Source organism: Eptatretus burgeri, chromosome 7 (genome assembly GCF_056783735.1).
Source record: "Eptatretus burgeri isolate ZD-2024b chromosome 7, Ebu_testis_v1, whole genome shotgun sequence".
NCBI classification, from domain to species: domain Eukaryota; kingdom Metazoa; phylum Chordata; class Myxini; order Myxiniformes; family Myxinidae; genus Eptatretus; species Eptatretus burgeri.
The window spans coordinates 68,575,775-68,603,274 of record NC_140967.1 but is presented as its reverse complement, the minus strand read 5'-3'; the positions used below and the strand labels follow the sequence as shown (position 1 = coordinate 68,603,274).

The 27,500-nt window shown below is 43.5% G+C and overlaps 2 protein-coding genes across 15 annotated transcripts in view; one reads left to right on the top strand and one right to left on the bottom strand.

Moving 5' to 3' along the window:
• The window catches only part of CENPT (centromere protein T), a 152,944-nt gene that overhangs the window by 97,303 nt on the left and 28,141 nt on the right, over positions 1 to 27,500 (top strand). For all 14 annotated transcript variants that reach the window (XR_015060218.1, XM_085888939.1, XM_085888937.1 and 11 more), the window contains 6 exons: positions 5,852 to 5,870; positions 9,659 to 9,786; positions 9,909 to 10,403; positions 14,966 to 14,984; positions 20,247 to 20,374; positions 20,497 to 20,994. Coding sequence is in view for 13 of the 14 variants with exons in the window: in XM_085888939.1 (XP_085745065.1) it covers positions 5,852 to 5,870; positions 9,659 to 9,786; positions 9,909 to 10,403; positions 14,966 to 14,984; positions 20,247 to 20,374; positions 20,497 to 20,994 (1,287 nt within the window). In the remaining variant the exon portion in view is untranslated. The remainder of the gene's footprint in view (positions 1 to 5,851; positions 5,871 to 9,658; positions 9,787 to 9,908; positions 10,404 to 14,965; positions 14,985 to 20,246; positions 20,375 to 20,496; positions 20,995 to 27,500) is intronic.
• LOC147023482 (uncharacterized) overlaps positions 26,681 to 27,500 on the bottom strand; it is an 11,753-nt gene continuing 10,933 nt past the window's right edge. The window contains exon 2 of the mRNA XM_085888954.1: positions 26,681 to 26,854. The gene's annotated coding sequence lies outside the window, so the exon portion shown is untranslated. The remainder of the gene's footprint in view (positions 26,855 to 27,500) is intronic.

Genomic DNA, 27,500 nt, shown 5'->3' with positions numbered 1-27,500 from the left:
AAAAGAAAAGAGAACCACCCTCCAGGATGAGGGGGGTAGGCGGGCCTGGGGCCGAGACCGTGTCGGGCCTACCCGTCTGATGATGAGACGCGAAGTGGCGGTGGTGCCTCAACTCCGCGGGCCTCGCGGACAGTGTCTGGTAGGGGGTGGGAAGGGGGCCCCCTTTTGTCGCACTATCTCAGCGCGGGGGGAAACAGGAGGGGGTTGCTGATGCTCGGGGAAAGGAGGATTTCACAAAATCTCGGGTCCCGCGACGAGCGTCTCCACCACGACCTCGGTCGCGCCGCCGGCCTCTCCTTCCGCAGTTCCCCGAATCCGACGCGAGCACCCCCTCAACCGCCTTCGCCGCCGCCGCCTCTCCACAGCTTCGTCCTCTTCACTCCGACTCTTGACTCGTCCCAAATCTTCACTGGCTCCGCGAACTCCCAACTGCGAACTGCCAACTGCGAACTGCCAACTGCGAACTCTCCAACTGCGAACTCTTTCTTCAACTTCCAACTGAACTCTTCTGACGAACGCAGTCGTTTTTATAAGCCCCGTGGCTTCGCTCCTTCATCTTTGACCCTCTGCCTCCGACCTTTCACCTCTCTAACTGGCTCCCCATTGGCCCGAGGAAAAGTGGGCGTGAATGCTTTTTGATCCATGAATTTGCATATAGCGACCGCCCTCCAACGCCCTGGAGGCGGGGCCAAATCGCCCCTCGCTCACCGATTGGACGGAACAAAAGTGGGCGTGAGTCGTTTTTGATCCGTTTTTCTTCAGAAAGTCCGCGATGCTTTTGAACACGCTGCTCGGTGCGTGCCCTACACGAGTCCAGCATCGGTGCCCACGAGTGGCGCGAGATGACGGTGATGCGATGGTGGCGAGTTGTGACGGTAAAGGTCGTGGCGGTTGTGGTGAAGCGGCGTTGTGGTTGGTGGTTGTTGTTGTGATGGCTGTTGAGACGTGGTTGGTGGTGGTAATAATGGCGGCTGGTCCAAAATAAAGATAGTAAAAGAAAAACGGCTATCCTGAAGAGTCGCAGCCCTCATGAATGGCATTTATTCCCTCTAGACAACGGGTTTGGGCCTAACTACACATATACTTACCGAGATATCTCACCTGAGGGACCTGAATGGTGGTTTGCGAATTTGGTCAACCACAACAATATATATATATATATATATATATATATACATATACATATATATATATATATATATATATATATATATATATATATATATATATATATATATATATATATATATATACATATACATATATTCCCCAAGAGACATTCCCCAAGCTCCTCCTCATTGTACTCCACTACCTCCATGTGTGTGTGTGCTCGTCTTTCACCCCGTCTTTGTCGTGTCGTCTCTCCTCTACTGTTTCCATCTCCCGCGTCTCTTATTTCTGTCAGCTTGTTCATTATCTCCCTCGTCTCTACGTGTCTTGCCGTACACGTCTCCGTCACCCCATTTAATTTCTCCCTCTGTGTCACTGTCACTTTCTCTGTCACCTGCTCGAGTCTCGCCCAACGCGTCTCCCAAATTAGTTTGTCCTCCACTGCGGGGTCAACACAGTCCACACTCCCTCTTGTCGGTTCGGTCGAGCTGCCACGTGGTGCCGCCATTTTGAGCTCCACTGCCCGCGTTTCGCTCCTCGCAATTGCCATTATGCCTCTCCTGCCCACCTGCAGGCCTCGGCCTATTTGCTGCATCTCCCCCCGCAGTGTTTGCACATTCTCATCCATATTTTTATTCATGCCATCCATTTTGTTATTTATCTCCCTCATCTGTTGCGTATTTGTTTGCATCATCAGCATCAGCTGTGCGATCTCCAATGGCCCAAGCAGGACCGATCCGCCATTATCGGTCGCGGTTTCGCTGGGGGCCTGGGAAGGGTTTTGACGGAGGAGGGGTGGGGGGGGGTGTCATCCACGGCGGCCTCTGCCGCTGCGCCCATTTGGGGTTCTGGATTCGATTGGGGAAATTCATCCTGCATAATAAGCATTTCCTGCTCGGGGACCTCGTCCTGGGCCATGGGTTCTATTATCTCCTCATTCATCTCTAAAACCCCCTGCTCCCGTTCGCCTTGAACCGCCATCTTGCTTATCGGAATAATTTTTAAATGCTCACAATTTGGTGGGAATCGAGGGTCGCTCACACACCCCTGAACCGATTCCCGTTAATTTAGTTGGAGGCGGGATGGATTTGAATCCCACACTCCTGAACACCAGTGTGTGTGTGTATATATATATATATATATATATATATATATATATATATATATATATATATATATATATATATATATATATATATATATATATATATATATATATAGACATACAAGCCGGTAGGTGGCCATCGGTCGCCGAGCATCCGATGACCTTTGACCCCTGATCTGAGTTAATCTAATACTAAGTACTTACGAAATTGCAATCGAATCGGTTAACCCGTGTACGATCAAGGGGGCTTTGAATGGTCATTTTGCCCAAACAATGCACTCATTTTTCCAGTTTTTACGAAAATTTAAGCAATTTAATGTTTCAATGTACTCTGAAATTATACCAAAGAACAAATAAACAATTGCAGATAAAAATAAATCATGGAATCGTTTTGTTGAACAAAATTTAATCTAAATTTTTGACTCATCAAAGCATCCACCTTTTGCAGTATAACAGCTGAACATACTCATGGTATTCTTTCGATAATGGAAATCAAATATTGTTCAGAAAGTTCTTCCCAACACTGTTGCAGAAGTTCCCACAAATCTGTTGCACTTGTAGGTTGCTTTGCTTTCACCCTTCTGTCCAGTTCATCCCAACCAGCACGATGGGGTTTAAATCTGGAGACCGTGCTGGCCATTGCATGATTTGAAGCCTACCGTCTTGTTCTTTTCTTCTAAGATGGTTCTGACATAGCCTGGAGGTATGTTTTGGGTCGTTATCTTGCTGTAGGATGAACCCCTGACCAACTAGGCAAAGATCAGAGGGTATTGCGTGGTGCTGCAAAATACTGTGGGAGCCCTTTTGGTTCAGGGTGCCAGTCACTCTGTGCAGTCGCCAACTCTGGATCCAGCAAAAGAGCCCTAGATCATCATGCTTCCTCCTCCATGTTTGACAGTTGGTGTCACACATTGAGGAACCATCCTTTCACCTACTCGACGGCGTACGAAAACCCTGCGTGATGAACCGAAGATTTCAAATTTTGATTCATCGGTCCAGAAGACCTTCTTCCAGTTTTCAGTAGTCACTGGCAGTGCTTCATGGCCCAGGCAAGCCTCTTTTTCTTATTTTGCCATCTTAGCAATGGCTTTCTAACTGCCACTCGACCTGTCAAACCTGCAGCTCGAAGTCTTCTCTTCACAGTTGAAACTGAGACTTCCTTACTTCGACCAGTGTTAAGCTGTGCTTGAAGCTGCTGTCCTGTGAGCCGCTTATCACGCAAGCTGTTGACTCAGAAACTTCTCTTCTGATTGTGTTGTGGCTTTGCGTCTGCCAGACCTCTTCCTGTCAGAGTTTCCTCCAGTTTCCAAGTGCCTTTTGATGGTGTATGAAACTGTACTCACTGACATCTTGGCTTGCTTTGCAATTTCTCTAAACGAAAGACCTACACTTTTAAGGGTTATAATGGTCTGTCTGCCTTCCTTGTTAATTGTCTTTTTCTCACCATTATGAGAGCAATGTTCTACTTCCTGCAGTGCAATATTGTCCAAATAATGCTTCAGAGGGTGTAGCAACACAGTCTGTTCTAACACTGCTTTTATACAGAGAGAGGGTTTGTAACTAATCAACAAAAGTTGGGACACCTGTCGGAATTGTTTGCATCAACTTTCAAGACTTCATTTACTTCCATTGCTGCAGAACAGCTGCAGTTGCTAACCCATGACTTGTTCCCTGAAAAGCGCCTTTTTTAACAACTCTGAAATTTACATTTTTTTCAGTTTTTGGTAACCTAAACTTTTTTTTAAAACCTCTGGCAGTTTACCGCTTAGCTTTGTACCATTTCAGGTTATTCACTGGACTTGAACTACTTAAATTTCAGTAAGAACTGAAAATGGGTGTGTTCTAAAACTTATGTTCTGAAACTATATATATATATATATATATATATATATATATATATATATATATATATATATATATATATATATATATATATATATATATATATATATATATATGTCTTCTTCTTCTTTCGGCTGCTCCTGTTCGGGGTCGCCACAGCGGATCATCTGTATGATCCGCATAGTGATTTGGCACATGTTTTATGCCGGATGCCCTTCCTGACGCAACCCTGGTCGCCTCTTACAACACAGGGATATGGTACACCTATTTTAACCGGGGTATACACCGGCCCAGTATACTGGTACTCATTTCGCCGACCTCGGAAGGATGACAGGCTGAGTCAACCCCCTGGTGTATTAATTCAGTAGCCCAACGGGGCTTGAACTCAGGACCTTTTGGATCCCAAGCCGCTGCCCTAACCACTGCGCCAACACCAGGCATATATATATATATATATATATATATATATATATATATATATATATATATATATATATATATATATATATATATATATATATATATATATATATATATATATATATATATATATATATATATATATATATGTATCTATATCTATATCTGTACATATATATCCATATGTATGTGCTCTCGGACCTCGCTTTTCACGGGGAGGATAAGATCCTGAAAAATGCCGCAGGTGTCGGGATTTTATTTTATTTTTTATTACATGTTCTTGGCTCGTGGTTGAGCGATTACTCAGAACAAATCAGGACACAACATAAAGGAAACAGCAGGAGAAAGGGGAAACGCCAACGGCAGGGCAGAAAGAGAGGAAGTAGACAGAGATGGACAAACAAGGGATGCAGGCAACGATGAGGGGTAAGGGAGAACACAAAGGGTGCAGGACAATATGGATGCAAAACTAAAATTGTGTTTGACCAGTTTCTGATTTTTCTCAAGGTCTGAGGAGAGGGAAGAAGCTGCTGCCTGTCTGTCAGAAGGATGAGAGATGTCACAGCAGAAAGTGGAGTCATTTGCAAAGAGATAAAGAGGACTTTCCAGAGAGTCAGTGAGATTATTGATGAAGATTTTGAATAATATTGGGTCTAAAAAACTGCATTGGGATGCTCTGGCCTTGACAGGGAGAGGAGATGAAAGGGTTCCCTTGAGAGTCACATGTTGTCTCAGAGTGGAGGAAGTCAGTTATCCAAGAGTGGAGATGGCCTTGGATTCCATATGCAGACAGTTTGGAGTGCAAGGCAGGATTCCAGACTATTAAAAGCTCGAGATATGTCAAGAGAGACAGCCCTGGTCTCATGTCTGATATTGAGTGCCTCCATCCATTGTTGGGAAAGTACAAAGTATAAAAATAAAATAACCGCAAATGTCGAAGCACGTCACACTTTATGATCTGTGAGTGGTGGGTTCAGACTTCTTTTTTTTTCTGCATGCAAGATACACCCCAGTATCTGATTGCAGTCTGCAAGCATGCCCCTCTTGTACACATTGTTATGTTATCAGAAGTGTTGATACAGAACAAATTTACATTTCTGCTCTTATTATCATCCTTTTCTATATTTGTCACAAAATAGCCAAATGTATTGTGGGATTCCACTTGCCACCTCCTCACCTCTCCTTCCCCAAAAATATTTTTTGTTTACACATACACATTATTTTCATCAATGTACGGATAATGTTCGTTGTGGACAACCATGGTAGTAAAGGTGTTGTGGAAGTTATTTCCCTAAGTCATCATCCTAGCTTGTAAAATGTTAGTTGAATCCATGTATTTTTGATGTCTGCTAAATTGCTTCATTTTTTTTGCAGGTGAAGGGAAAACCTCAAGGTAAGTCTTGCACTTTCATTGATACCCATGAGTTGAGAGAAAATGCTCACCCTAGGGCAATGTTTTCCATGTTTTCTACTGCAAACATGATACAAAAGAATTATGTGATTGTTTGAATGTGATAACATTGATGTAACACTTTTTTTTTTTCATTCTTCCATTTTATTGAAATTGACGCTACATTTTTGGAGATTTTTGCATCATACATTATGCTGAGTTAGTACCACCAAGTTACCTGCGACATCACAAAAACTATGAAATGGAAATACTATGAAGGTTGTGGCATGGACAAGACCCTTTAAAAAAATTTTAGAGACTGAAATTTCCCATGACCAGCCTCCATTGGTTTAATTGCAGTCTATTAAGGCACTTAACGAGAGTCTTGTTAATACATGCATACCTATTAAACCCTGAAAAAAACGTTGTTGCACGCACACAGCTAATTGCTTGTCTGGATAGCAATTATTGGAGGGAGATTAGTTGTGTGCGCCAAAACAGCTGAACACATCTCCAACATCTAATTGAACTGATGCACCTGCATATAATCACAGGGCCACAGACAATTGTTGGAGGGGATTCAGTGCATCGCTACTTTTCGTCATCTTGCATTCGATTCAGCAGCCAACGATCCATTGAGAGTCCAATGCCGGACAAATATGATATTGCCATACCTCTCCAGAAGATTGTATCTCTCCTCGATGATTCTCAATGCACTTTGGCGAACTGCCCTATTCCTATCCTCTTCTGCCTCTTCTTGAACTACTGCAAGCACTCCTAACGCATTCACATTCACCGTCCCATGTAAACTACCAATTGTAAGCCCTGCAATGACCTTAAACACACTCTTCAACATGCCCTTACTTACGTGTAGAAGTTTCTTTTTTATTTAAACGCTTGTGATTAGGTTTTGATGATGCATCTCAGATAATCACTCTTCAGCGATTGACGATTAACTTTGAACGGGTGATCATCACATAATTAGCGATGCGTCTCACTCTTAAACACCTTTCTTAAACACCTTTCTTAAATTTGGCCCAAAATGTTTAACTGTGCAGTCTTCAATTCATTCATACACCATGCTCTATAAAGTGTCAGTTCTACTGAAGCAGTTTCTTGGCTCGGGTTGTAATCCTGAACGGGTTACCACTCTGACGCAAGAAGTCAGCACAAGAATTTGGAATTTAGGCTTCAATGCTCATAACAATTATTTTTGGTTTGTGCAACTGTTCTATAAAACACAACTTGATTATAATTCAAAGTATTATTTATTTTGTGCAGTAATACTACTTCAGTAATATTGTCAAGTCACGATCGTGCAGTGAATTAGTTCCTTCGTGTGTGGCATGTTGTGAGTTTTCATCAGTTATTCTTGGGATGGGTGGAGGGGGGAGTGCGTAGATGCTGCTGATGCAGTCGCCGATGTATATTAGACCAGGAATTTTGAATTTGGCCAGGGTGGCAACAAATACTCACCGACTCCTACTCTTCTTGAAGGACACCGTAGAATCTTCAAACGTCCATCAAGTAATTCTCGCAGACTGGTATCATACAGGAAAGTAATGTTAATGTTTTTTGTATTGCAGGAGATGGTCGTTGAACCATCATCAAATTGCACTCTTTCATTGTTTGGTATGACTCGTGTTTAACATTAAGAACACAATTCGTACTTCTTTTTTTTTTTTAAACACTAATTTGCGAAAAAATGAATGAATAAAAAAACAAAACTCGTACAAAGACAAAACTTTTTAATTACCTCCACCACCTAATGTTTTCAACTGTCTTTTTTATTTCTTTGTCTGTTTGTCTGTCTGTGAGCAGGATATCTCAAAAAGTTATGGACGGATTTGGACGAAACTTGGTGGACAGGTTGGGTGTGTGACAAGGGCCAATTGGTTTGATTTTGGTGAAGATTCAGATCCAGATGCTGTAATTTTTTTCTTGTGATTCTTCACCATTGATAGATGTTGCCAAAAACGATATGTCGCATGATATTTCAAAAAGTTGTGGAGCAGTTATGACAAAACTTGATGGAAGAGTTTGTTCGGTGACAAGAATAAGCTGATTAAATTTTCATGTGTGATCAGGCCTAATGGTCCAAATGCAGATCCGGTGTGTCAGTGGGAGACAAAACATAATTTGTTAAGCCTGGTGGAGCTTGATGCACTACACCAAGTGCCGTTCTAGTTTTTTAAGTCATTAAAAGTTGAGCATTGAATTTGCGATAAAGTGGGGTGTCATCATATTGTTACGGCGCCAGGGGGTCGGAGTCGACCGGGAGCACGACCGCTAGATGGAGCCGCGAGCCGGCTCGACCGATCACCCGGAGTGTAAAGGTCGTCGCCCCGGATAAGTCTGGAGCGGACGGGTCCTAACTGGACCGAAGTTCGCCAATGGATAGACCACGTGGGGTAGGGTCGATTGCCAACTTTTCAATTTACCTAAGTACCCACATGGTTCGACTACCGGGGAAGTTCACCCTCGGCCGACTTTGTCCGAATCGAGTCGCTATCGCCGACTCGGATCCGGCGTAACCGAGCGGAATTACCAAAGTCAGGCCGGACCAAATGAACAAGTTACGAACACTAATCCTCAAACACGCGTCATGTCGAGCCAATGAAAGAAACACAAAACGAGCTGATACATTTAACAATTGCGGTTTATTTATACAGTAATAATGGGGAACTAGGGAACACAAAAGAGCAGAACTATACCGAATACAATAAATGCAAGTATATACAGCGAACAAAGCACTTAACAGTTTTCTACTTGTTAGACGGGCCCACGGGCACACATACGCACACACACACACACACACACACACACACACACACACCCAAGAAATGGTGGCTGATGCCTTTCATGCGGACTTCAGCTCGGAGGGAAAGATGAGCTGAAGCCCAGGGTCTGCCTCGGACCTTTCCACCTCGTGTGGTCTTCAAGCTGTTCGGACAGGGCACCAGCGTGGGCGAGCTGGATCCAATCACCGCGAGCCGTGAACCTTTCCGAGCTCCGGCGGATCCCCTCGCGCTCCGGACCACGTGCTGGTGAGACGAGGCGCCGATCCTTCCCGGCCCGATGCATCACTTCCCCGAAGAACCACCGACCAAGATGAGGCCAAGAAGTCACACCAAACCGGGAACCATGCAGAGACCGCAAAGAGCTCCACGCACCAATAAGAGCCAGCCGAACCAAGATGAGGCCACAGAGCAGAACAACAGCCACCAGAAGAACCAACTACTCCAGCCAAGCTGAACCAGCACCAGAACAACGACCTTGAAATCTCTCTCGCCAAGCAGAGGGTCCCCTTCCTATCCCTCTCAGCCCCGCCTCGCTACCGGCGTGACTCATTTGTCCTCGTGCACCACCCCCCCCCACCCCGCAACCGCGGGTGGGGGCTGTTTACCTTGCTTTCTGCTGAAACGTCCCAACCGTCATTCCTGTTTACGCTGTTGAGTCAGCTGTTGAATCATGGGACGGGAGGGTTCTTCTTTGTTGTTCTGACCTAACTATTAAAATAAATCACAGCGCATTTACACAGAGTTACCCATTAAACAATGGAAGGCGAGCTATCTATGGAACACGTACTTACCGAGATAACTGAGCTAAAAGGACCTGAATGTTGAGTGCGATCGTGGTTTCCAGATTCGCAACAATATTTCATTTACTCACACTTGATTGTGGTGATATTTACAAGCTATTTTGTATCTTAAAGTACATACATATTCTAAATGGTATGTTGTAATCATTTCATTTATGAATGTACTGCACCAAAATGTCTTCCAACATAGCTTGCCATTGAATACTTTGGAGAGGTCTGCAGAAGAGCATGTGCGAGAGCGAAATATGCGCAAAAATGCACGCCATGATGCACGCAGAGTGACCCACCAGGCCTTCTTGAAACGACTTCTGGAAATGGGCACGTGCAAAAACCATATCAAATCTCAACACCAAGATTGTTCTTTCAATCATCTAATTTCATAATTTACTGTTTCTTGTTTTACAGACACTGATTCTTTTCATTTATATTTGACTTTACAGATTCCAGCAACCTTGCGAATGAAGAACATGATTACGTTGGTTGTCTTGATAATGACAATTACGATATGCTTGTGCCAAATCAAGGACAGAAACAAGATATTGTTTTGGAATATTTGAATGGACAAATGCATTGCACACCAATATTGCAAGCGGAAACGAGAAAGAATGATAAGACCGTGACTGAATTTCATAAAAGTGATATACATCGTGAGCCTGCCAGTCAAGCAGAACCAGGAGGCTCATCATCACAGCCATCATCAAACCCAAGCAAAGCAGCAATGAACAGTGGTCACAGTTTTGAAAATCCAGCAACAGCTGAAGTAGGTATTGAAGAGGAAGGGGATTGGCAAGGCTCAATGGAAGAGCATGAAATATTGCATGAAGCAGAGGTGACAGGCAGGGTTTCAGAAAATCTGGGTATGAAATCTATGCTTCAGGGAGAGGAAGCTTCTCTTGGCACAAGTCATGAAGACCAGAATTTGGACAGAAACCAGAGTAAGATGCTTCTTGATGTTTGCCAACAATACATTATTTATTATAGAAAATGGGTTTGAGAGTGTCAAAAGACTTCATGGTTATTTCTAATCTTTAAGGGCCATGACTGGTTGCAATTTTGATCATCCTTTTTGCATTAATTACCATAACAAAGATAGACATTGCTCTTCTACTTTTCCAATGATCTGTTTGTTTGATTAATACTTTCAAAAGGAGTGTCCCCAAACACATCCATTGTCATAGCCTTGTCCAGCATTTCCAATAAGAGTACTGTTGCATGCTGGAGAATGGGCAACAAACTGAGGTTTAATATCAGTTTGCAAACTTTTCCTTTTTATCCCAAGAATATAATAACATGATAGCAGGCATATTAATTATGTGCTGTGTGGGGTTTACAAAAATATGGAAAAAGTGTGAACAGACTGATGAAGATGTTGACATCAACTTTTCAAACTCTTTGCCTAACTTCGTCTTTTATATAACACAGGATGAAAAATAATAATCACAGTGTTTATATGTGTGGTGTGTTTTTTTGTGAAGTGCCGAGGGCGTAATGCTCTCGGACACCTCATCCAATCTGGTCTCTCCCTTGGCTGTCCATTGCTGCGGCAATGGCTGTTCTCTTTCTCTCTCTCTCTCTCTCTCTCTCTCTCTCTCTCTCTCTCTCTCTCTCTCTCTCTCTCTCTCTCTCTCTTTCTCTCTTTCTCTCTCTCTCTTTCTCTCTTTCTCTCTTTCTCTCTTTCTCTCTTTCTCTCTTTCTCTCTTTCTCTCTTTCTCTCTTTCTCTCTTTCTCTCTCTCTCTCTCTCTCTCTCTCTCTCTCTCTCTCTCTCTCTCTCTCTCTCTCTCTCTCTCTCTCTCTCTCTCTCTCTCTCTCTCTCTCTCTCTCTCTCTCTCTCTCTCTCTCTCTCTCTCTCTCTCTCTCTCTCTTCCTTCTCTCTCTCTCTCTCTTCCTTCTCTCTCTCTCTCTCTTCCTTCTCTCTCTCTCTCTCTTCCTTCTCTCTCTCTCTCTCTCTTCCTTCTCTCTCTCTCTCTCTCTTCCTTCTCTCTCTCTCTCTCTTCCTTCTCTCTCTCTCTCTTCCTTCTCTCTCTCTCTCTTCCTTCTCTCTCTCTCTCTTCCTTCTCTCTCTCTCTCTTCCTTCTCTCTCTCTCTCTTCCTTCTCTCTCTCTCTCTTCCTTCTCTCTCTCTCTCTTCCTTCTCTCTCTCTCTCTTCCTTCTCTCTCTCTCTCTTCCTTCTCTCTCTCTCTCTTCCTTCTCTCTCTCTCTTCCTTCTCTCTCTCTCTCTTCCTTCTCTCTCTCTCTCTTCCTTCTCTCTCTCTCTCTCTTCCTTCTCTCTCTCTCTCTTCCTTCTCTCTCTCTCTCTTCCTTCTCTCTCTCTCTCTTCCTTCTCTCTCTCTCTCTTCCTTCTCTCTCTCTCTCTTCCTTCTCTCTCTCTCTCTTCCTTCTCTCTCTCTCTCTTCCTTCTCTCTCTCTCTCTCTTCCTTCTCTCTCTCTCTCTCTTCTCTCTCTCTCTTCCTTCTCTCTCTCTCTTCCTTCTCTCTCTCTCTTCCTTCTCTCTCTCTTCCTTCTCTCTCTCTCTCTCTCTCTCTCTCTCTCTCTCTCTCTCTCTCTCTCTCTCTCTCTCTCTCTCTCTCTCTCTCTCTCTCTCTCTCTTCCTTCTCTCTCTCTCTCTCTTCCTTCTCTCTCTCTCTTCTCTCTCTCTCTCTCTCTCTTCTCTCTCTCTCTCTTCCTTCTCTCTCTCTCTCTTCCTCTCTCTCTCTCTCTCTCTCTCTCTCTCTCTCTCTCTCTTCCTTCTCTCTCTCTCTTCCTTCTCTCTCTCTCTCTCTCTCCTCTCTCTCTCTCTCTCTTCCTTCTGCTCCTCTCTCTCTCTCTCTCTCTCTCTTCCTTCTGCTCCTCTCTCTCTCTCTTCCTTCTGCTCCTCTCTCTCTCTCTTCCTTCTCTCTCTCTCTCTTCCTTCTCTCTCTCTCTCTTCCTTCTCTCTCTCTCTCTTCCTTCTCTCTCTCTCTCTTCCTTCTCTCTCTCTCTCTCTCTCTCTCTCTCTCTCTTCTCTCTCTCTCTCTCTCTCTCTCTCTCTTCTCTCTCTCTCTCTCTCTCTCTCTCTCTCTCTCTCTCTTCTCTCTCTCTCTCTCTCTCTCTCTCTCTCTCTCTCTCTCTCTCTCTCTCTCTCTCTCTCTCTCTCTCTCTCTCTCTCTCTCTCTCTCTCTCTCTCTCTCTCTCTCTCTCTCTCTCTCTCTCTCTCTCTCTCTCTCTCTCTCTCTCTCTCTCTCTCTCTCTCTCTCTCTCTCTCTCTCTCTCTCTCTCTCTCTCTCTCTCTCTCTCTCTCTCTCTCTCTCTCTCTCTCTCTCTCTCTCTCTCTCTCTCTCTCTCTCTCTCTCTCTCTCTCTCTCTCCCTTCTCTCCCTTCTCTCCCTTCTCTCTCTCTCCCTTCCTTCTCTCCCTTCTGCCTTGTGCAGCCAGTGCTCCCGCCGTGGATTTTGCACGTGTGTTGTCGATGCCACAGTTGTGTGTGGAAGCACATGTGCCACAACCATGGTAGTAAAACCTGTGTTCAAAGCTCAGTAGTCACACACGTTGAACAACCATTAGTGTTATTTATGTATGAAAGCACAATGGAGTGATTTAAAAATTAAACGCGAATGGGAGAAAGAGGCAGACACGAGGATAAAGGGAGACAGGAAATCTAACAATACACATGATTCTGATGATGCTAATTGGTGTTTACAAATGCTTATGTGCACTTATTCAGATGTAAGTATCGCGTAATAAACCCCGATGTTATTTTAGTAACAATGTACTGAACTGTCAGACCCTGACATTTACGCGGGATACGTTCCTGAAAAATGCTGTGAATGACGGAGCGAGAATGTTTGGGCATTGTTGTTATTATTTTTTTGTTAACATTATCCAGGCTTGTAGAAGAGCGATGACAGAACAAATCGGGACACAACATAAAGGCAGCAGCAGGGGAAGGGGGGGGGGAGAAACCAACATCACGGCGGAGGGAGAAAGTAGATGACTGAGAAGGACAAACAAGGGATGCAGTTAACAATGAGGGGTAAGAGAGAATGCAAGGGATGGACAATATGGATGCATAAGCAAAATTGTGTTTGGCCAGTTTGTGATTTTGGCATGGTCTGAGGAGAGGGAGGAGGTGACTGCCTGTCTGTCAGAAGGTTGAGTGATGTCACGGCAGAGTGGAGTCATCAGCAAAGAGAGGGAGAATTTTCCAGAGATTCGGTGAGATCATTGAATATAATTAGGAATATGATGGAGCCGAGAACACTGCCTTGAGGTACACCAGCCTTGACAGTGAGAGGAGATGAAAGGGTTCCGTTGAGAGCCACACGTTGTCTCCGAGAGTGGAGAAAGTCAGCGATCCAAGAGTGGAGTTTGTCTTGGATTCCAGAGGCAGACAGTGTGGAGAGCAAGCCAGGATGCCAGGCTATATCGAAAGCTTGAGATATGTCCAGTTAGACGGCCTTGATATCATATCTAATATTGAGGGCATCCACCATTGTTGGGAGAGGAGAAGCAGCATGTCCAATGTAGAGTGACAAGGTCTGAATCCAAATTGATGATCTGAGATGAGGCTGTTGGAGAAATGGAATGATTTTATGTCAACTGCGATGATTGATTCCATGACCTTGCTGATGATCAGAAGTAAGGTAATTGGGCTGAAGTGAAGGTGATCAGTTTTTTGAACCTTTTTATGTAATGCTGTGATGTTGGCTGATTTCCAAATTTCCCAGTAGTGGGGAAAGTTAGCATAACAATTGTGCATTTTGTGAGGAAAGCACCAACTTTGGCACACTAGTAGCCGATCATATTATGAAAAGATTTGGATATTGGGCCATCTCAACATTTTTGATGGCAGTGGAAAATGGCTGCCACAGCCATCAGCAGCTGAATTTGAGATGGCCCAATATCCAAATCTGTTCATAATATGATCGGCTACTAGTGTGCCAAAGTTGGTGCTTTCCTCACAAAATGCACAATTGTTATGCTATATTTAGCTAAGTTGCCCCACTACAGGTGGATATCAGAGATTCGTCCAGTAGTGTTAAAAAAAATTTTTTTAATTATAAGTGAATAAAAAACCCATAAATTTAGAAGCAGGTCACACTTTATGACCCGCGAATAGCGAATCCTCGAATAGCGGGGTCTGACAGGATTTATTTATTTATTTTCTGCATAGGATACACCCCAGTTTATGATTGCCCCAATTTGCATCATGCCCCAAGTATACATATAATATTTACACCAGTGCTTATGCAGAAGAAATTTGTATTTCTGCTCTTATCTTTTTCTACATTTGTCATGGAACACCCAAACATTTTGTGGGATTCCCCTTGTCCCCTCCACCCCCCCCCACCCCCCAACCCAAAAATCTTTTTTGTTTGCACATGCACATTATTCACCAATGTACGGATGATGTTCATTGTGGACAACCACGATCGTGAAGAGGTTGTGAAAGTTGGTTCCCTCAGTTATCTTCCGAGTTTGTAAAATGTCAGTTGAGTCCTTGTATTTTGATGTCTTCTAAATTGCTTCCTTTTTCTTGCAGGTGAAGGGAAAACCTCGAAGTAAGTCGTGAGTTGTTAGATGACGCCCACCCCAGCCAGGGCAGTGTTTTGCATACTTACTACTATAAGCATGATACGAAAGAATTATGCGATTGTTTGAATGTGATAACCAGGGGTTCACATAACTAGTACGCAGTACTCGTCCAGCATAGCACCAAAACTTGGTGGAAGATGTATACTTCAAAGATTCCAAGAGAGCTTAAAAGTGCACTACCACGACAGAGGCTTTTGATGGAAGTTTTTCTCAGCATTTGTGGGAATGATTCTTCCATGATAATTCTTATATACAGTACTGGACTGGACTGTAGTTTCAACATTTAAGTATACAAAATTACGTTTATATATTAAAACATTATAATTTATAAGTTATATTATAGCTTATAAGATTAAAAAAATATGTAGATCTCAGGAGAACACGTGAGCAAAGAGGAAGAAGAGGAAGTTTTCTCAGCTGGTGTAGGTAAGATTATTCCGTGATAATTCTGATAGTAATTGATATCCTGTGATTTCAAAATTTAATATAAGTTGCATGATAACATTATAAGTTATAAGTTATATTGGAAGTTTATAGATTATAAGATTTAAAAAAATTGATCCAAGGAGAATGTACAAGCATGGAGGAAGAAGGAGGAGGTTAGGAGCGCCCTGAACAGAAAAAGAGCAGCTTGCGAGTGTCTTGTCTGGAGCAGACGTTCTGAGAGAGCGCTTGCAGAGGAGTAAGTTGCATACAAAGCTGAGAGGCACTTTAAAAATCGGAGTGGTGCTTAGGAAACAGACGAAAAATCTGAGTGCAATTGGTTTTTTTTCGTGTGTACCAAACTATTTCTGCTGGTACTTATGGGAGAACCTAATACAAAAGCATTGTGTGAACTCCTGGTGATAATGTTGATGCAACACTTTTTTTTTATCCATTTTGTTTCAATTAAACCTGCATTTTCGGAAGTAATTTTGCATCATGCACTACACTGAGTTCGTACCACCAAGTTACCTGCCACATCACAAAAAATATGAATTGAGAATATTATAAAGGATGTGGCATGGACAAGACTAGTTAAAATAAATACAAGTAGAGGTACATTCAAAGTATACCGCCCTCATGCCAAATAAATAAATAAATCCTCCAGTGCGCAACATTGCTGGAGCTGGGGCGCCCCGGCATTGCCGCCGTGCAGCACGTGGAGACGTAATTGGGAGGGAGCGATGTACTTCTGAGATGAATGTGTACAAATGATACTCGCCATGCAGCATATGGAGACGGATTTGGAGTGGGCGGTGTGCAATAAGTGATTGATTCAGTGATTAATTGCGTAAATATAATAAATAATAGTCATAAAATAATTGATTTCTCAATCAATTGTCTCGTAGCATTCCTAAACCACCACTGTTTCATCCGAATCTGAAACTCTTTGAAAATGAATAATGAATCGATTAATTGATTTTATCAATGAATCAAAAATACCCTTTATAGCCAAATCACTTTACTGTCATGTCCAAGTATCAGTTCCCAAGCTCAAAAGGTGCCCGAGATATTGTCCAGATGAGAAAGAAAATAAATAAGGAATTAATAAAACGATAATAAATAAAGTAATCAATGAATTAATTGATTAATCAAGAAATAAAAATACTGTTTTTGCCAAAGCACATCTTCACTTTTCTCCCCAAATTTCAGCTTCTTAGCTCAAAGGATGGCTGAGATATCACCTGGACAATCAACCAAACAAACAAAGAAAACAAACGGAGTAAAAACTGAGTACTTCCTTCCTTTGGCACCCGACAATGACGTCATGCATTTCCTGGATATGGAATTGGGAAGGAACGGAGCATAAAGGACTGAAATTTCCCATGATCAGCTTCCATTGGTGTATTTGCATTCTATCAAGGTGCTTTGTGAGAGTCTTGCTAAAGGCCCAGTCACACCTTGACGTTTTAGCCAGCTTATGCCGATTTTTGGAAAATTTGTCTAAAACCCTGGTACACGTTGAATACGTTATGGGTAAGTTTTGATAACATTGAGAGCACGCTGAAAAACACTGCCATATGTCGTTGTACGCTGGCTTTAAACGTTGTACTTTTCGGTTGTCCTCAAATTTTCCATGCTTGAAATTTTAATACTTATGCCAGCATATGACTCACACGTTCCGCATAACGCTGGCCATAAGTTGTAGGCACGTCACGCGATTGTTGACACACGTCGACACATGTTACTTGTGAGTTACTCATAAGTCGAAACACGTCGAGGTAATGTTTAGCGTACCCGAAACTTATTTCTAACCTATGAGTTACGTGTTGTACTCACGTTACGCGATCGGTGACACACATCGACACACGTTACTTGTAAGGTGCTCATAAGTCGAAACACATCAAGGTAATGGTTCGTGTCAGTGTTCCAGACTTCCTGTTTTTTTGTTTTTTTTAGTTTTTTTTTTCTTCCTTCCTTCGGTATGATGGTGATTTTGACACTTCGATTTCTAGTGCGGTTATAATATAATATAATTAATAGGCTGCCGCTCAATGATTTAAATCATAACCGCACTGTACACTGAACACCGTCATACCGAAGAAAAAAAAAACGGGAGTCTGGAACACTGACGCTAGCCATTACCTTGACGTGTTTCGACTTATGAGCACCTTACAAGTAACGTGTGTCGATGTGTGTCAACGATCGCATATCGTGCGTATAGTACAACTTATTCCCATCGCATGCGGAGCGTGTGTCATACGGCAAGTACGTCGTAAAATTTTCAACACGTTTAAAATTACAAGACGTACTCCACTTACTCTGACATATGATAGCGTACTTTAGCGTTCTATTCACGCATACCAAACTAACCCATTCCGTATTCGACGTGCGCCAGTGTTTTAGACGCATTTTTCAGAGGTCGGCATATGCTGGCAAGATCGCCAAGGTGTGACTGCGATGTTGACACTTCCATTTCTGCAGAGGTTATGATTTGAATCGTTGTGAGGCAGCCTTTTCATAACCTACGCCACGTCATCGTCGGCGATGCGTGCAGCGCGCTCTGCATAAGTTAGACTATCGTTGGGCATAGGTTGTGAAGGCCGACAACAGGTTCAGCATTCGTTGGTATAAGTTATCTATAACACAACGAAATGTTCTGTGTCCGTTACTAATACGTTATGCATAACACCAAGTCGTTATGAATACGTCCGAATCTTTAAAAAAAAACATTAAAAGTTCAACGTAAGCCAGCGTTTTACATACATTTTAATACGTTGCCATTGCTAGCTAAAACGTCAAGGTGTGACTGGGCCTTAACACACGCCGAACCCTTAAACGGTGATAAGAACATTGTTGTATGCACACAGATAATCACTCATCGAGATAGCAATTTACAGAGGGAGATTAGTTGTGCGTGCCTAAAGAGCTGAAAACATCTCCAACGTCCAATTGAAATGATGCACTTGCAAAGAATCGCAGTGCCACAGACAATTGTTGGAGGGGATTCAGCGCATTGCTCCTCTTTGTAGGTTGATCAGGTCAGCTTGCACTGCATTCAGCAGCCAACGAAATGACTCCTTTGAGAGTCCAGTGTCGGACAAATATGATATTGCCATACCTCTCCAGAAGATTGTATCTCTCCTCGATGATTCTCAATGCAAGTCGGCGAACTGCCCTATTTCCTACCATCTGCCTCTTCTTGAACTATTGCAAGCACTCCTAACGCATCCACATTCACCGTCCCATGTTAACTACCAATTGTAAGCCCTGCAATGACATTAGACACACTCTTCAACATGCCCTTACTTACGTGTAGAAGTTTCTTTGTTATTTAAACGCTTGTGATTAGGTTTTGATCATGCACCTTAGATAATCACTCTTCAGCGATTGATGATTAACTTTGAACGGGTGATCATCGCATAATTAGCGATGCGTCTCACTCTTAAACACCTTTCTTAAATTTGGCCCAAAATGTTTAACTGTGCAGTCTTCAATTCATTCATATACCATGCTCTATAAAGTGTCAGTTCCACTGAAGCAGTTTCTTGGCTCGGGTTGTAATCCTGGACAGGTTACCACTCTGACACAAGAAATCAGCACAGGAATTTGGAATTGAGGCTTCAATGCTCATAACAATTATTTTTGGTTTGTGCAACTGTTCAATAAAACACAACTTGATTGTAATTCAAAATATTATTTATTTTGTGCAGTAATACGACCCCAGTAATATTGTGAAGTCACGATCGTGTAGTTAATTTGTTCCTTCGTGTGTAGCATGTTGTTGTGAGTTTACATCAGTTCTTTTTGGGGTGGGGGGAGGGGGGAGTGCGTAGATGCTGCTGATGCAGTCACCGATGTATATTAGACCAGGAATTTGGAATTTGACTAGGGTGGCAACAAATACTCGCCGACTCCTACTCTTCTTGAAGGACACCGTATGATCTTCAAACGTCCATCAAGTAATTCTCGCAGACGGGTATCATACAGTAGAGGAATGTTTAAAAAAAAATTTATTGTCGGAGATGGTTGCTGAACCATCATCAAACCGTACTCTTTCACTGTTTGGTATGTCTCATGTTTAACATTAAGAACACAATTCGTTCTTTTGTTTTTTTTCAAAAACGCTAATTTGCAGAAAATTAAGTAAATAAATAAATAAACAAAAACTCTAACAAAGACAAAACTTTTTAATTACCACCACCACCTAATGTTTTCACCTGTCTTTTTTATGCCTTTGTCTGTTTGTCTATCTGTGAGGATAACCTGGACGGATTTGGACGAAACTTGTTGGACAGGTTGGGTGTGTGACAAGGACCAATTGGTTTGATTTTGGTGAAGATTCAGATCCAGATGCTTTAATTTTTTCTTGTGATTCTTCACAAGAAAAAATTGCCATAGATGGATAGATGGATAGATGGTGCCAAAAACGATATGTAGCATGACATTTCAAAAAGTTGCGTAGCAGTTATGACAAAACTTGGTGGAAGAGTTGGGTAGGTGACAAGAATACGCCGATTACATTTTCGTGTGTGACCAGGCTGAATGGTCCAAATACAGATCTGGTGTATTAGTGGGAGACAAAACATAATTTGTTAAGCCTGGTGGAGTGCTTTTTAAGTCATTAAAAATTGAGTATTGAATTTGCGATAAAGTGAGGGGTATCACCATACTTAATTTGCGAACACTTAATTGTGCCAATATTTTAAAGCTATTTTGTATCTTAAAGTACATAGACATTATAAATGGTATGTTGTAATCGTTTCAGTTATAAAGGCACTGTACTAAAATGTCTTCCAACCTAGCTTGTTGCTGAATACTTGGGAGAGAACTGCAGAAAAGCGTGTGCGAGGGCGAAATATGCGGAAAAATGCACGCCATGATGCACGCAGAGTGACCCACCAGGCCTTCTTGAAACGACTTCAGCAAATGGGCACGTGCAAAAACCATATCAAACCCCAACACCGAGATTGTTCTTTCAGTCGTTTAATTTCATAATTTGCTGTTTCTTGTTTGACAGACACTGATTCTTTTCATTTATGTTTTACTTTATAGATTCCAGCAAACGCACAGAAGAGGAAAATGATGGCAATGATTTTCTTGATAATGACAATTTCCATATCCTTGTGGCTAATCAAGGACAGGAGGAGGATAATGTTTTGGAAGATTTGAATGGACAAATGCATTGCACACCGATACTCCAAACAGGAATGAGAAGGAACGATAAAACCGTGACTGAATATGATAAAAATGATATTCAGGGTGAACCTGCAAGTCAAGCAGATCCAGAAGGCACATCATCACAGCCATTGTCAAACCGAAGCAAAGCAGCAATGAACAGTGGTCACAGTTTTGAAAATCCAGCAACAGCTGAAGGAGGAAGTGAAGAGGAAGAGGATGGGCAAGGCTCAATGGAAGAGAACGAAATGTTGCATGAAGCAGATGCGATAGACAGGATTATTACAGAAAAGCTGGGTATGAAATTTATGCTTCAGGGAGAGGAATTTTCACTTGACACAAGTGATGAAGAGAATGATTTGTACAGAATTGACGGTAATTAGCTTCTTTGTTTTCCAACAATACATTATTTATGATATAAAATGGGTTTGAGAGTGTCAAAAGACCTCATGGTTATTTTTAATCTTTAAGGGCCATGACTTGTTGCAATTTTGAGCATCTTTTTTTGCATTAATTACCATAACAAAGATGATATTGCTCTTCTTCTTTTGCAATCATCTGATTATATTAGGTCATCTCCACCGAGATGACCTAATAAAGCCGGACCAAATGTCCGTCCTTCCGTCCGTCCGTCAACAATTTTTCTTTCTGATCTTGATGAAACTTAGTATGTGGGTAGAGGTCGATGAGTGTTGCACAACGATATAACTTTTGTCCGGGTTCAAGGTCAGGGTCAAGGTCACGAAGTCACGCAAGTTATAAAAATCACCATTTTCAAAACCTATCTAGTCTGCCATTCTACAAGATATTCGGCAACTGTTTATTGATTATGATAGTAAAAAATATTATCTTGTATCTAACCGGACAGATTTTTGAATTTCCGTCCCGTTTGGCCGCCACGTAGCCTGGAAGATGGTCAAAAACACTTCCCGGTACAAAGAACTTTTTACTTCCGATCTTGATGAAATTTGGTATGTGGGTAGAGGTCGATGAGTGATACCCAACGACATAATTTTTCCCAGATTCGAGGTCAGGGTCAAGGTCACGAGGTCACGAAAGTTGTGAAAGTCACCATTTTCAAAACCTATCTAGTCTGTCATTTTAGGAGATATCTGGCAACGGTTCATCGATTATGATAGTAAAAAATATTATAGAGATGACTGTCACCCCCACACGGGGGTAATTTTTTTGATAAAGACTTTAAAAACTAGAATGGGCACTCATAGAGCGCATACCTTCGCCGCCACTACTTTTTTTGTTCTTGGTATGAGTGTGGGAACTGGTTTCATATGAATGGTCTTATGACACAAACCACATATCTATAATGTCATGACCCCCCCCCGACTTTCGGGGGCTACGGACTAAACAACAATCAACTCACGTCGTTTTGGCGAGTCTTCACTCGCAAGCTCGGTGAATACAACGTTTCAACAAGAGAAGGTAATCTCGTTTGATGCTGATTTTATGCAAATCGAATAAGAATTGACTGAGTTATGCCGAAAACCGCATATTTTTCAAGGGCGTGACCCCCCCCCCGACATTTTACCCCAACCGGTGACATGTGTTATGACGTCATTGTGTCACAAGATTGGGCATTAAATTCTGAACATTTTGGTGCTGGGTTCATGTAAAGCGGACAAGAATTGACCGCGTTATGACAAAAACCGCATATTTTTCAAGGTCGTGACCCCCCTGACCTTTGACCCCTAACCGGTAACAAAAGTATGGGCGTCATTGTGTCATATTGCATATCACAAGATGAGGCGTTGAATTCTGAACATTTTGGCGTTAGTTGCATGCAAATTGAATAAAAATTGACCGTGTTATCGTAAAAAGACGATTTTGACCTTTTCGTGACCTTTACCTTTGACCCGAACGATCTCAAAATCTAATCGAATGCTTCCTAGCTAATAACCAATCATCCCACCAAATTTCATGCAATTCGGTTTAATACTTTTTGAGTTATATGAATCACAAGATTGTGTTAAATCGCATCTCTGATCTAAAACTTTTAAAAACCACAGTTTGCCATGGATGCTCGCTTTCCATCAAACATTCTTTTTTTCCAACTTCAGTGCCAACTCACCCCCTCACCCCTCACTCTCACTCTCAAAGCAACCATCTCACTCTTCTCCCTCCAAGCCTCCCTCTCACCTCTCTCAAAAATCCCCCCCTCACCTTTCTCCCACCTTTCATCCCCCTCACTCTTCCTTCTCAAATTTGCCCCCCTCTCATCCACCAACCTGCCTCCCTCCACTGCCCTCTCACCTCCATCTCTTCACTCCACCTCCTCAAATCCTCAACTGCCTTCTTCCTTGTCTCTTGTCCCCCCTCTCCCCCAGCACCACAGGGCCTTTTCTCCTCCTCATTTGGCCCCCTCCCCTCGCTGTTCTGCAATACCCCACACTCCTTCAGCAACCCTCCTTACCTGCCCCCCTTGTCCCTTGTCCTACCCTCCCCCTCCCCCTCCACCTCCTGCACCCAAAGCCTCCTCCCCTTCCTCTTCATTAACAGTGTGGACCTCAAATATCCGGGGCCTTCGCTCAAACCTTTCAGATCTTTCCATACAGGTTGCCACTGACAAACCAGACATTATCTGCCAAACAGAAACTTTCCTCTCCCAAGACGTGTCTGACTCCCAAGTATCTCTCCCTGGCTACTCCCTCTTACGGTATGACAGACCTGAGCCTCGTCCTGGTGGAGGTGTTGCTCTCTTCATCAAAGACTCTATTCCTCACTCTCCATGCACTGCTCTCACTCCCCCACTCCCCCAGGAATACCTCTGGCTTCGGCTTCCTCTCCACTCCCACCTCATGTTTATATGTGTACTGTACCGTCCACCGAACAGTGATGACCCCATCTACACCTCACTATCCGAAAACAAGGACCATCTTCTATCTTCTCATCCAAACTCTCTCTTCCTCTTATGTGGTGACTTCAATTGTCATCACGCCAGTTGGCTGGGTGTGGGTACCTCTCTCACCTGCCATGGCACCTCAGCAAAAGCTTTCTGCGACTCATTAGGACCGACTCAATCGGTCAACTTCCCGACCCGGATCTCAACCAATGGTACTCCATCTCTTCTGGATCTGATTTTGACAAATTTCCCTGACAATATCTGCTGCTCTTCCTTCGCTCCAATTGGTTCTTCTGACCACGTCCTTGTCAAAGTGGACATCTCTCTGGCTTTTATCAGAGAACCACCTCACCGGCGTCGAGTCTGGCATTTCACTCAAGCCGACTGGCAGGGTCTCCGAGCAGCCATCAAACTGACAGACTGGTCTCCTATCACTACTTTCTCAAACATCAACTCATCCTGGGAATTCTTTCAAAGAAACTTGCTCTCCCTCATGCACAGATTTATCCCCTCTCGTGTTCAGTTGTCTTACCCTTCCTCCCGCCCTTGGTTTACTGAAGCTTGTGGCGAGGCAGTTGTCCTGAAACAACTTGCCTTTGCCTCATGGAAAGCAAACCCAACTGAGGGCAATCTCAGTTCTTTCCACAAAGCTCGGAACAAGTGTGTATCTACCCTCAGGAGAGCCAGAAAACAACATCTTTCTCATCTCAAGTCTGAACTCTCAAACCTCTCTCCCTCCTCAAAATTCTGGTGGCGTTTAATCAAATCTGTTTCTGGTGTATGTTCCCCCTCCATCCCCTCCCTTACCTCAAATGGCCGCACTGCTGATACCACATGTGATAAAGCTGAATGTCTAAACTCGGTGTTTGCAGCTAAATCTTGTGTCCTAAACCCATCACTATCTCTACCCACTTTACCCAGTCGCACCCAACTGTCCCTGGACTCTGTATCCTTTTCTCCTGACAAGGTGGAGAGCTTGCTTTCAAACCTCGAGTCAGATTCTGCAACCGGTCCAGACGGCATCAGCCCACGTGTCCTCAAAGCCTGCTCTTCTGCTCTTGCTCACCCTCTCTCTGTTCTATTCACCCTCTCATTTGCCCAGGGTCATCTGCCATCTGCTTGGAAATCTGCTAACATCACTGCCCTGCATAAAAAGGTGCAAAAACAGATCCCTATAACTACAGACCAATCAGCCTTCTCCCAATCATCAGCAAGGTGATGGAATCCATCATCGCCTCAGATATGAAATCCTTCCTCTTCTCCAATGGCTTGATTTCCAATCATCAATTTGGTTTCAGACCAGGTCACTCTACCCTGGATATGCTGCTTCTGCTCTCCCATCAATGGATGGAGGTCCTCAATGCCAGACAGGAAATCCGAGCCGTATCCCTGGACATATCACGTGCTTTTGACAGTCTGGCACCCTGCCCTACTCACCAAACTCTCTTCCCATGGTATTCAAGGCCATCTCCACTCATGGCTCGCAGACTTCCTCTCCTGTCGCAGTCAACGTGTGGCCCTAAATGGAGTTCTTTCATCCCCTCTTCCTGTGCAGGCTGGAGTTCCTCAAGGTAGCGTTCTGGGCCCTGTTCTTTTTCTGGTTTTCATCAATGATCTCTCGGACTCTCTGGAAAATCCTCTATTTCTCTTTGCCGACGACTCCACCCTCTGCCGCACCATCTGTCATCCCTCAGACCGGCAAGCAGCAGCTTCTTCACTCACTGCAGATCTGGATAAAATCACAAACTGGTCCAACATGTGGAACATGTCTTTCAATCCAGACAAATCTCACACTCTCACTATGTCTCTTCGAAAGGACCATTTACAAAACCCCCCCATCCACTTTCTCAACAATCCTCTGGAAGAAGTCTTTTCTTTCAAGCTTCTAGGTCTCACTATCTGCCATGACCTTTCCTGGGAAAGTCACATTTCCAACCTCGCCTCAAAAGCCAGTCGCCGACTGGGAATCCTCCGTCGTGCTAAGTCCTTCCTCGGCCCTCTTGAGCTCCTGACCACTTACAAAGCTTTTGTCCGTAGCCTGATGGAGTACTGCTCTCCCCTCTGGGCTGGTGCTCCTGCCTCCCACCTTTCTCGGCTTCGCGCTGTCGAAACCAGGGCATTTAAGATCATCGGCATCTCCCGCAATGAAGCTGAGTCTTTGGGCCTCTCACTCAATCACCGCAGGTTGGTCGGTGGTCTTTCTGTCTTCTACCGACTCCTCTCCAGCCTTGCCCCCCTGCTCTCTCTGCGATTTGTCCCCACCACATTTCCACAGGGTGCTCAAGGTCCGCCAACAACCCCCTTCTGGTAAAACTACCAAAATCACGAATCACTGCTCATCTTCACTCTTTCATTCCTCTTTTTACCCGCCTTTGGAATAAACTTCCTCACTCTATTCTTTCCCATTCTTCCCTCCAGGCTTTCAAAACAGCTGTTCACCACCACCTCTTATCTTCCCCCATCCAAATCCTCGATCTTTTCTACCCCCGATAATCCACCCAAGCCCACTTCCTTCATTTCTCCTGCTTTCCTTCCTGAAAGTCCCTGAAATGTCCATCTTCTCTTCGCCATGTTCCCCGTCCCATCCCCATCCCTCTCCCTTCCACAGTTCACCTAATGTGTCTGTTCCCCACTGTTTTGTCCCTTCCACTCCCGCCCCTCTTGTCTCATGCCTCCTTGCTGAGTTGTGTGTTAGCTCTCATACAAGCCTCGACCAAGGTATACAAAAAAAAAAAGATTACAAATAAATAAATAAATAAATAAATACATGCCGACCAAAACATAATCTTTTGCAGAATGCGAAGGTAATGAGTGTATCCATTGCCATAGCCTTATCCAGTATTTCCAATAAGAGTACTGTTGCATGCTAGAGAAAAGGCAACAAACTGAGGCTTAATAGCAGTTGCATACTGCTCCTTTTTAATCCAAAGAATAAAATAATATGATCGCAGACCTATTATTTTCTGTTCAAAAATCTTTTTTAAATGGGAAAAGTTTGAACAGCCAGATGAAGATGTTGGCAGCAACTTGTGAACCCCTTACCCTAACTTCTCCCTTCATATCAGATGGGTGTTGCTGCATGAAAGGATGTATGTATGTATGTATGTGTATATATATATATATATATATATATATATATATATATATATATATATATATATATATATATATATATATATATATATATATATATATATGATGTTATATTGTATTGTTTTCGGCTGGGGTTTGAGGTTCGCCACGAGTGGAAGCACTTGGGGGTTTCTCCCAAACACCAGATCCTCAGGTCGCCGACCACAGAACTCCACGGTCCAACAGACTGTCGTTCTCACACAGCCATAGCCGCTTGACTTTGACTTCCGGCATAGCATGATTGCGCTTAGATGTTGGGTGAGGGAGGGGGGAAAGAGAAAGAGGGAGGGGAAAGAGGGAGAGGGACAGAGGGGGTGGGAGGGAGGGGGAGAAAGAGGGAGGGGAGGGGAGGGAGAGAAAGAGGGATGGGAAGCAGAAAGAGGGAGGGGAGAGGGAGGGAGGGGAGGTGGAGAGAAAGAGAGAGGAGAGGGGGGAGAGAAAGAGGGAGGGGAGGGGGAGAGAAAGAGGGAGGGAGGGGGAGAGAAAGAGCGAGGGGAGGGGGAGAGAAAGAGCGAGGGGAGGGGGAGAGAAAGAGCGAGGGAGGGGGAGAGAAAGAGCGAGGGGAGGGGAGAGAAAGAGCGAGGGGAGGGGAGAGAAAGAGCGAGGGGAGGGGGAGAGAAAGTTTGAGGGGAAGAGAAAGAGGGAGGGGATGGCGAAGAGAGCGAGAGACAGAGGAAGGGAGGGAGAGAGACAGAGGAGGGGAGGGAGAGAGACAGAGGAGGGGAGTGAGAGAGACAGAGGCAGACATGTTGTTGAGCTTCAATTACGATTCATACTGTCTCATCAAAATGATTTTGCATAGAAAGACAGTGAAGATGGAAGCAAAATAATGTCTGAAAATTATGCATTTTCTTCCAGTCATACTATAAACACCGCCTGCAGACGAATACCA